The 10,377-nt window shown below is 60.4% G+C and overlaps 1 protein-coding gene across 1 annotated transcript; it reads left to right on the forward strand.

The window, feature by feature from the left end:
• The first annotated feature begins 1,820 nt into the window (after positions 1–1,820).
• TGIF2 (TGFB induced factor homeobox 2) lies at positions 1,821–9,029 on the forward strand. Its single transcript, XM_027704717.1, has 3 exons — positions 1,821–1,896; positions 2,748–2,983; positions 6,581–9,029. Exons 1-3 carry the CDS (start codon positions 1,869–1,871, stop codon positions 7,127–7,129), a joined length of 813 nt encoding a protein of 270 aa, XP_027560518.1. The 5' UTR covers positions 1,821–1,868; the 3' UTR covers positions 7,130–9,029.
• The last annotated feature ends 1,348 nt before the right edge of the window (positions 9,030–10,377 follow it).

Below are 10,377 nucleotides of genomic sequence, written 5' to 3' on the forward strand. Positions count from 1 at the left end.
TTAATGGAGCAAAAGCAGGTTGAGGCGCAGTTTCACTCAGGACATGGTAGATTTAGCAGCAACTAAACAAATGCTTTAAGGAATTCTCCTTTTTTTTTTCCAATTTAATCCCTTATTGCCCCACACAAACTGACCATAAAAGAATGGTTTTTGCAGCTTTTCTCAAAAGGAAAGGATCCCCATCTTTAATCCTGTGAACATCAGAGGGGAGGGAGGGGAGCCACAGCACAGTCTGCAGAGGTGGTGGAGCCTAGGAAGGGGGAGCTGCCCCAAGGCCAACTCCTGCACCAGGGTGATATGGAGCGGGATCTGGTGACCTTGAGGTGTTGTGCCAACCAGCACACAGTTCCCTGGGGAATGCACACATGTGTGTGGGGCTTGGCAAGGATGAGCAATGGAGGGGCAACGGACATTCCAAAAAGCACATCTCCAAGAGGACATCCCCAAGACAGGGATCTCTGCTGGCAGGCCTCTGGGCTGGCTGCTGGACAGGGTCATCTTGGCTTCTCATAGTGGAACTTCTCCATTTGCAGGAGCTGGGATGTGCCACCGGTGCTCAGAGCAGCTCTTCTCTCCGTCGTTCCCACTGATGAAGATACCATTCCAGGGTGTCCATGATGGACACGTCCCCTCTGGGCTCAGCTGAGCACCTGGCAGAGGGTGATGGTGTGACCTAGCCCTGCATCTCAGGAGGGCACAGAGCTATTCTGGGGAAATCCCATGGGAGCCACATCCCAGACCAGCAGCAGGTTTGCATGCAAACAGAGAGATTTGGTCCCCAAAATTCAAAAGGTGACCTTGGGCTCTGCTGTGGTGGTGGGGAGGCACAGGGAGAGCAGGGGCAGCCCAGAAGGGCTTCCAGAGACCTTGCCAAGCCTGATGGCCATGGCATGGTGAGAGTTCCACCTGGTGCCTCCTTGGTCATCACCTTTGCTTGGACACACCTTCCACTGTCATGGGAACAGTGATGTGCTGAGCTTCTGCTCAGATTTCCTGTCTAGTAAGACACCAAAGAAACCACTGGTGGTGCCTCATGGTGGTCTAAGGTCCCCAGGGCTGTCACCCACACCTGCCCCCACAGCTGCTGTCCCAAGGCCTGGCCCTGTCCCCTGCTCACAGACACCAGTAACCTGCCGGGGCTCAGCGATAGGATTCAGCCAGGGGGAAGGAGCCTGTGCAGTGCTTTGTGGAGTGTCCCTGGGTGGGTATCCCTGAATAGGAGTCCCTGGGTTGGAGTCCCGAGGTGGGTATCCTTGTGAAGGTGTTCCCGGGTGGGTGTCCCTGTGTTAGGTGTCCCTAGGTGGGTATCCCTGCATGGATGTCCCTGGGAGGATGTCCCAATGTAGGTGGCTCCAGGTGGATGCCCGTGTGCAGGTGTCCCCGGGTGGGTGTCCCCGGGTGGGTGTCCCCAGGTGGGTGTCCCCGGGTGGGTGTCCCCGGGGGGTGCCCTCGGGTGGGTGCCCCTGTGCGGGTACAGCTCCGTGTGGGGGTTCCGCAGGGCCGGGCGGGTGCGGGGTCTCCGGGACTCCCTCTCTCCCTCTCCGCTCCCGCCGGGGGCTGTGTCCGAGAGCGGGGGCCGAGCCCCATCCTGGCGGCGGGGCCGTGCGGGCAGGGGTCTGCCGGCGCCAGGTACCGGCTGGGGCTCGGAGGGGCGGGGGGATCCCGGTGCCCGGTGACAGCCGGGGGCGGGCGGGCCGGGGCCGGGGGCGGGGGGCCCGGCGAGTTCCTGCCTCCTCGGGAACAAAGGGAACTCTGTCTCGGCATCTGTCACCGCCGCCCACCCAAAACTTTCCGCCGCGCCCGGCCGCCCGGCCGCCGCCGCGGGACGGCCCCGCACCGGCCCCGGCACCGAGAGCCCGGCGCGGCCCATGCGAGCGCCCAGGCGGCGGCGCGGGGGTGAGGCAAAGATGGATCCCGGGGGGCGCGGGGGGAGCGGGGCGGCCCCGCGCCTTTGTGCGGGACGGAACGGGACGGGCCGCGCCGCCGCCTCGCAAAGTTTGCGGGAGCCGCGGGCGGTGGGTCCCGCCCGCCCCGCGCCCGCTGTAACTCGGCCGGCGGAGTTTGCCCGGCCGGGGGTGCCCGGGGCCGGCGGCGGAGTGCGGGGTGCGAGGCCGCGGCCACTTTGCGGCTCCTCTGTCCCCCCGCGCCCGGGGGGGCCGCGGCTCCCCCGCTTTGTGTCGGCGCCGCGGTACCTGTTGCGGCCGGAGGGGCTGCGCGGCCCGGCCCGCCCCGCACCGCCGAGCCCCCGCACCGCCGAGCCCCCGCACCGCCGAGCCCCCGCACCGCAGCCCGAGCCGAGCCCCCGGCCCGTGACAGCCGCCCCCGCCTCCATCCCCGCCACACAATGACCCCGCGTGGTTCCTCTCCCACTCTCCAGCTTCGGCCTCTTTCTCCCGCTGAGATTGTTTTTATTTTTAACTTCCCCTCTTCACCGCTCCCCCTCCCCCGCTTTATTTGTTTTTTTTCCCCCTGCGGTGCCCCCCGAATCCCGAGTGCCCCCCGAACCCTGAGCGCCCCGGAGCCCCACGCTGGGCTCCCCCGCATCCCGGGGCTCTGTTCGGTGCCGCTGTTGTCCCCCGGAGCCAGTCGCTTGTCCCCCCCGGGGGTCTCTGCCTCTGGGTTCCCCCCGGCCGGGCCCAGAGGGGGTGAGACCCCTCCGTTGGAGGGGGTGGGGGATCGGTTGGAACTCCCCCTCCTCTCCCCTGGCCGGACACTGCCTGATGCTCCCTTTGGCTCCCTCTTGCCAGGCTTTAGCCAGGAGGGACCCGCGGGCAGCTCCACCATGTCGGACAGTGACCCGGGGGAGGAAGACGGCGCCACGTCCCCTGACCCCCTGCAGTCCAAGAGGAAGAGAAGGGGCAACCTGCCCAAGGAGTCCGTGAAGATCCTGCGGGACTGGCTGTACGAGCACCGTTTCAACGCCTACCCCTCGGAGCAGGAGAAGCTCAGCCTCTCAGGGCAGACCAGCCTCTCTGTGCTGCAGGTAGGAGCCAGCCCCCACCCGCTGGGGACACTGCTGGGAACAGTGCTGGGGCCACTGTCATGCTGCATGGGATGGGAGAACCCCACCAAGGCTCCCAAAGGACTTGGCACACTGGGACCACTTGCCTCTGAAGGGCAGCGAGGAGGCAAGGGAGGGGATGTTGGGGAAGCAAAACCACCTGTATGACAGGGGTCTCTTTTGGGGAGACGTCTGAACCCCGGGGGACCAGCTTTATGGCAGTGCTGCAACACAGAATTTTGGCTGGCCAGAAGATGGAATGAGAACTGGAGTGGGGACAGGCTGAACAATACCTTGTTGTTAGTAAAAGCTGCACAGGTAGGAGGGTTTTGGGGGGTGCTATTTTATGCTGTTCCCCTGGACACACCCAGCAGAGGCCAGGGTGACCACCCCCTGCGAACAGAGCTGGGCATGGCCAGGAGTTGGACTTGATGAGCCTCATGGGTTCCTTCCAACTCAGCATGTTCTGTGATTTTAACCATCCCAGGAGGGAGAGGCTGGGCTGGGCTTTGACCTCAGGTGCACTGTTTTGTACTGTCTGGCTCACCTGGCCCCAGTTAGAGTGGGAGCATGTGCATCCCCAGTTGTATTAAGGGGAGCCCAGCTGGGGACTCCTGGGCAGGAGTTCCTTTGTCTTGCTCCTGGCTGATATTCTCCTTGTGGCACCATGATGAGTGCCCAGGCAGGAGCCCTGGCCAGCCCTGGGGGTGAGTAGTGTTTGTCCTTCCTGCTCTGGTGTGCTCCCTGCTTGTGGTTAGAGTGTCTGTGAGAGTCGCCTGCAGCTGCCTGTCCCTGTGCTCCATGCACAGCCCTGTGTGCCTCGAGCCCTCTTCTCCCTCTCCCAGCCTGGCAGGGGGAAAATGAACGTGGGCTTCGCTCAGTTCTGTGGTTCTAGGGATACAATGGGATGCAGGGGAGCAGGCAAGGGCCAGCGGGTTTGCAGCTGCACTCCTCTCCTGGAGCTTCCTCTGCACCTCTGGCTCCTGTCCCTGTGGCTCAGCACGGTCCTAGTCAGCCAGCCTGGACACAGGAGTGCAGGCAAGGCTGTCTGCTTTCCCTTTTCCTGGCCAGCAAGGCAAACTTGCTTATTAATTTTAATGTATTTCTGTAAGTGCTGGCTGTGCCACAGGTGTGTGTCCAGCAGCTGCTCCCAGGAGAGGCTGGAGCTCCTGGGAGGGCTCGAGGCAGAGTGGTGGCGGAGCAGCAGTGGGTTTGTGGCTGTAAGAATCTGGGCTTGTCCTGTCCCAGGCAGGTATGGCAGTGCCTGGCACACGGTGTTACCCCAGGGCTTGTGGCAGTGGGACTGGCACTGTCTGTGCCCTGAGCCCCGTGGGACCCAGGAGGGGGTTGGCACATGTGTGGGCTTATGCTGAGGTGTGGCCTTGCCATGTGCTGGCTACTGTTTGCCCCTGTGGACCACCACAGCCAGCATGTGCCCCTGGGGGGGCTGCCCTGTACCCCTGGGCAAGGGGTCCCAGCCTGGTGACATTCTCAGGGCCAGCTGAGGACTGACACTGGGATTTCTGTCCGTTTGAGGGGATGCAGCAGGATGCCGTGGGGAAGCTCCATCTGCTCTTGGGCTGAAGGAGTGGGACACCCCATGGTGTGGCTGTGGGGTTCAATCTGTTGGTGCTGATCTGACCTCTCCAAGAGCCTCTGGAGCACAGGGCTCTGCTGCATCCGCTGGCCAACCCCCCGGGTCTTTCTTTGTGCATCCCCCTGCCTGCTCCAGTGGCCTGGGGAGCTGGAGCCGGGCACTGGCAGACAGGGAGCAGGGAGACTGGGAAGCCGTGTGCCTCCTTTGAAGAAAATTGGGAGGTAAGAAAGTGGCACCTGTTCCCAATGAGGCTTCCCAGACAGCAGCTTTCCAAGCCTGTGCCCTGCTGTGGGGATGGATGGGCTTTTCCTCCATGTGGAGGGGATGCTGCTCTTGCAGTGGTAGAACAGACACTGCTTAAAGGGACGGGATGGTGTGGGCTGGTGAGATGGCTGTGGTTGAAAAGGGATGGCCATGGTTAGAAAAACAATAAACTGCTTCAAAGCCGGAGCATAAGCCAGCTCCTGGGTGGGTGACACCATGTGGTGACACCAGTGGTTGTGTGTGCCCATCTCTGTGCTATGTTCCCCAATGAGAAATGAAAGCTGGAAGGAGCATGGTGGGGGAGACAGGCAGGGTTTTAGGGAGTTCTCAGCACTGTGGAATTGGTCAGGTTTTTTGTTGGCAGTGCAGCCCTCTGGTTGGGGATCACAGTGGTGGATGCTCGTGGGATCACAGGATCATGTCACGGGGACCCAGCTAAGGCTTGCAAGGGAGGAGGTTTGGAAGAGAAAGGAAGTGACAGTGGTGTATTTGAGAGCTTTAATGCCAAATATTGTCTTAAAGACAGAAAAAGGACAACTGAAATCTTGCTGTGATTGAAGCTGTGGCAAGTTCTCTCTCCTTGAGGGAAATATTTCCCATAGCTGTTGAGTTAGGAAAGATCAGACATTTTTCCCCCTGATTTATTCTATTCTAACTGTTTTCTAGGAAGAAGGCAGTTATTTTAACGTAGCATTTTATATAAAGATGCTGAAACAATCCATGGCTGAGGCTGAATTCATGGCAGCTAGGTTCTGAAGAGCTGCCAGAGGTGCAGCCTCTGTGATGTGCAAATGTTTGAAAGAACCTTTGCTGTGAGCTGTGACCCTGCTTGTGGGCAGGAGGCACGGGAAGGTGTCTGTGCAGTCACTGTCCCGGCCCTGTTAGAGGGTGGGGGGCTGCAGCTCCATCAGCTGATGGTTTCTAGGGTTTCCATCCATGCAGCCTCAATGTTCCTGTCCAGGTTGGCAGCACGTTGGCACTGGCATCAGCGTGGAAACAGTCTGGCGTGCCGAGCTCCTGGATGGGTCACCTGGAGAAGGGAAAACTGTACCCAGCCTGGGACCTGCGGGATGGGCTCCGAGCTGGCTCTGTGCAGTGCCAAGTCCTCTGGCTGGGGCGATGGCAGGAGCTGTGCCTGCTTCACTTGCCTGAACCTGGACACAGGCAGGGGCCTGGACTCTGGGGCTGTACTGTGGGGTCAGCACTGAGCCCATCCTTCCCTGGGGGCATCTCTGCTCAGGAGCCACCGCAGCTCCTGTGGCTCCCTGCAGTTGTACTGTGGCTTGCGGGGTGGCTGGGCCCCAAGACTACCCAGGCTGTGCTTACTCTGTGTGCTGCAATGGAGAGAAGGTGCCAGCGGTGCTGTGGGGGCACAGTCCCTGCAGCATGGGCTGGCAGGGCTTGAGGGGAGCGTTGCACCACGGGCAGCCAGTACAGGGGTGCAGGGAGGAAGGGGCTGCCCAGGCTGGCGGTGCCAGGCAGGAAGCAGCTGGTGTTGGGGTTTCTGTGGGTGCCAGCAGTAGTTCTGCCTCTTTGGAGCCCCACGGGAAGGAGGTGCCGAGCTGGGGGGAGACCTGTGGTAGGTGGGGTGTGTGGGTGCTGTTTGCTAGATCTGGAGGAGCTGCTTCTGGCTTGACTTGGGGCTGCAACCCCCTAGCCAGTGCTGTGCCCGTGTGGCAGCCCCAGGCTGACCCCACTGTGTTCCTCTCTCCTCCCAGATCTGCAACTGGTTCATCAATGCCCGGCGGCGGCTGCTCCCGGACATGCTGCGCAAGGATGGGAAGGACCCCAACCAGTTCACCATCTCCCGCCGGGGGGGCAAAGGCAGCGACGTGGCCCTGCCGCGGGGGGCTGGCTCCGGGGTGCTGGTGGTCCCTCCTGTGGGAGCCTCCAAGGTGCTGTCGATGTCGGTGTGCCCCCAGGTACTGTGCCACCCGGCCCAGGCGCTGGCGGTGGTGAGCACCCACAGCCCCGAGTGGGAGAAGCCCCCTGGGCCACGAGCGGAGCCGGACCCTGTCCCCAAAGCACCAGTGGGTGCCACCAGCAGCACCCTGACCCTGCTGGCACGGGCTGAGGCTGCCAGCCCCACCCCCGGACTCTTCAACACGCCACCCCCCACACCCCCCGAGCTCTTCGGTGACGACTTCAGCAGCTTCCAGCTGCTGGTGGAGGTGGCTCTGCAGAAGGCGGCTGAGCTGGAGCGGCAGCGGCAGAGTGGGCAGCTGCCCCTGTCTCCCCACACTGAGCCCCCAGGAGCCTCCAAATAACCCCCGGGCTGGGTTCCACAGGCCGCCCTTCCCTGGGGGTGCCTGACTCTCCCAGCCTCATGCACCTCCGACCAGCCCATCCCAGAAGTGGACTCTGGCCTCCCCGGGGGGCTCTGGTCTCTCTTGTCAGCCAAGGGGGGGAGAGGAAGGACTGTCCCATCACACCATCCTCCTGCTGGGAGATGCACTGACCGCTGAGGGTGGTGCCCCAGGCGACAGTTGTGACCAGACCTTTGCAGCAGTGCTGACCTGTCCCTGCCACGCTGCCGGAGCCGTCACTATGGAGGTCCCCTGGAAAACCTGCTGAGTTCTTCCTCTCTCCTGCAAACAAGGGTCCAGCCAGCACCATTTTTTCAGGAAGAGAAAGAGAGAACCTATTTTTTTAAGTGTTGGTGTCTATTTTAAGGACTATGGATGAAAAGCTTTTTCTCCCAAATCTCTGATCCCTTCCCCTTCCCCCTTTTTTTTTTTTCTTCCTTTTGTTTTGGGGGGCCCTTTCTGGTTCCTGGTCCTGACCAGGAGCCCTGCCTTGCCCAGGGAAGGGCGAAGGACAGATGAACTGGAAACCTGGAGTCTCTGGTATTTTATCACATGGAAAAAATGGGACCCTCCTCTTCCATTTTAGGGTGTTCTGGATGCTGTCAGTAGAAATCTCTGTGGTGCTGTTTAGCAAGTTTTGTTGAAACATTTTCCCTTTAATTGTGATTTATTACATGATTATTTTTTTTTATCTGTAAGCATTTCCACAACTTCCCCGTTTTTCCCTTGAGTTCCTGCTGAATGTGTGCACGTCGTGTCCAGAGCAGCAAGTGCATTGCTGAGCCTGCAAGGTGCTGACAGCAGGCTGAGCAAAGCTGAGACTGGGAATTTTATACCAACTTCTTTTTCTTTTCTTTTTTTTTTTTAACCTTTGGAAAGGGGCATGGTCAGTGCATTTGGTGAGTGCAGCCCAGGGCTCCTGCGAGACCTCATAGCCAAGTGCTGATGAGCTGCACTGGGAAGGATGAGGATGGATTTGCTGCTCCCTGTCCCCTCCCTCCTGTTCTCGCTCTCCGAGTGTGGCTGTGCCGTGCTGGGGACCTCTAGTGACAAACTGGTGTCTGCTGGGAGCTGCTGGCCCCCCCCCAGCCTGGCCTGGGGTGGTTTTTGGGCTCTGAGGCAGCTCTTGGCTGGGCATCTCTTGCTGTCCCTGGGTGCTGTGCTGGTCCCAGGGCCCAGGCATTGCTGGTTCCTTTAAGATGTAAGTTAATAGTGCTGTGTATGCACTGTGCTACCTGTCCCGAGAAGCGCTAATCACAGGTAATTAGCCTGATGAGTCACATGACTAGAGCTGAAAAGGGCTGCAGGACCTGGTGCTATGCTGGGTGTTGGGGGAGCAGCACTGGGGGTGATGGAGCTGGAAGGGAAAAGGACTGATTTGGGGGACTGGTGTTCCCCCCTCCCCTTTCTTCAGAAAGAAGGTGCCAGGGGAGAGGGGATCCCCAGTGCTGGTGGGGGCTGTTGGAAGGCTTCCCAAGGTGTGTCACCTTGGCCACATGCAGTGCTGGGATGGCTCTGGCTCCAGCACTGGGCAGAGGGCACCACATCAGGTGAGTGGTGCCCATTGTGTGCCTGTGGCCATCCCTTTCCTCACCACCAGCCTTTGCCCTCTGTCTCTTTTCTGGGAAAAGCCCTGAATTTGTTTCTGGGTAGCCCTTCACCCTTTCACCCCCCTGCAGCCCTGTCCCTCCATCCAGGGAGGGGAGAGGGTTTTCGGCCTCCTCCCCCTGATCTTGCCCCAGTCAAACCAAAATGGTTTCCTTCCCCCAGGGCTGTGCCTGGGCCAGGGGCTGGTGCTGCTGCTGTGGGATGGACCAGGAAGAGCAGTGAGGGCAGGGATTATTGGAATGAAATGATGGAGGAAAAAAAACCCTACTGTAAATATCTTTTTGTTTGTTTTTCTGTTGTCAAATAAAAGGTTTTTAGTTTTGGTTGTTTTTTTTAAAATACGAGCTGTGTGTCAGACTGGACTGTGTCATTTGTGAGTGCCTCACTTGATCCTCCCCCACCACCAGCTCTGCCCACACATGCTGACACTCAGCCAAAGGAGCTTTGGAGCTGGAACACCAATGGGTGGGAATATGGGGCCAGCCCCTGGCACAGCTCTGTGCCCATCCCACTGTCGTTTGGACTCACGTATGTGCTCACTTCCCATAGGGTCTGATCCCGGTGTTGGGAGCCAGGAAGCATTTGGCAGCAGCAGAAGTTGGTGTGTTTGTGTCTTCCCTCCTCCTGGTTGGCAGGGACACGTAAGCCAGCACAGCTCTGGGGGCAGGAGCCTTGGGAGGGGTGTGGGGGTCTTGTAGAGCAGCAGCTCCCACGAGCTTTGCCACAGCAGGCAAAGGGAATGGACCAAAGGTTCTGCACTGCTGCCACAAGCCAGAAATCCTGAGCTGGAAGGGCTCCTTGAGTCCAACTCCTGGCCCTGCACAGGACACCCCAGCAATCCCACCCTGTCCTTCAGTGTTGTCCAAACCCTCCTGGAGCTCTGGCAGCCTTGGGGCTGTGCCCACTGCCCTGGGGAGCCTGGTCAGTGCCAACCACCCTCTGGGGGAAGAACCTTTGCCTGAGACCCAACCTGACCCTGCCCTGGCACTGCTCCAGCTGTTCCCTTGGGTCCTGTTCTCTGTGTCGGGGCTGTGACATGCCGGCAGCACGGGCACTGCAGCAAGGGGGGCTCAGGGTGCCCCAGGGTCACCAGCCCTGCACACACAGGGCTGCAGTCCATGCCAGCTCCATGCCCTGTGAGATATCCCTGCTCCTTGTCATGGTGGGGGTGCAGTGGGTGCCAGTCCCAGCCCCTTGCAGCCCCCTCACCCCTTCCTGGGCTGTACTGTGACCCCTGGAGCTCTGGGCAGGGACTGGGCAGGGATGGAGGCACCAGGCCTCCAGCCAGGCCTCACTCCTGCAGCTCCAGGGAAAACCCTGGGCCACCACGGTGTCAGGAATAGCACCAGGATGTCCCCCACCCTCCATGGGCCACTGGTGCTTTGTGCTTGTGGTGAGGGATGTGGAATGGGGCACATTCCCATGGGGAATGGGGGGGTTGGAGCTGGGACTCAGCCAGGGCAGGGTCTGCAGCCCACCTCAGGGGTCTGCAAAGTGACAGAGGGTCATAGCTGGGGGAACCACAGCTGGTACCCCCCAGCTCTGCTGCCCCTCCTGTGGCCTCAAGCAGCACCTCAGGGCTCCTGAGCTGCACAGAGGTG

Source organism: Neopelma chrysocephalum, unplaced genomic scaffold (assembly GCF_003984885.1).
Source record: "Neopelma chrysocephalum unplaced genomic scaffold, ASM398488v2 Primary Assembly neopelma1_286, whole genome shotgun sequence".
NCBI lineage: Eukaryota > Metazoa > Chordata > Aves > Passeriformes > Pipridae > Neopelma > Neopelma chrysocephalum.

Coding starts and splice junctions, on each gene's coding strand:
- TGIF2 (XM_027704717.1), top strand. CDS start 1,869: ATGCGAGCGCCCAGGCGGCGGCGCGGGG. Junction 1,897..2,747: donor GCCCAGGCGGCGGCGCGGGG/GTGAGGCAAAGA, acceptor CCCTCTTGCCAG/GCTTTAGCCAGGAGGGACCC. Junction 2,984..6,580: donor CCAGCCTCTCTGTGCTGCAG/GTAGGAGCCAGC, acceptor CTCTCCTCCCAG/ATCTGCAACTGGTTCATCAA.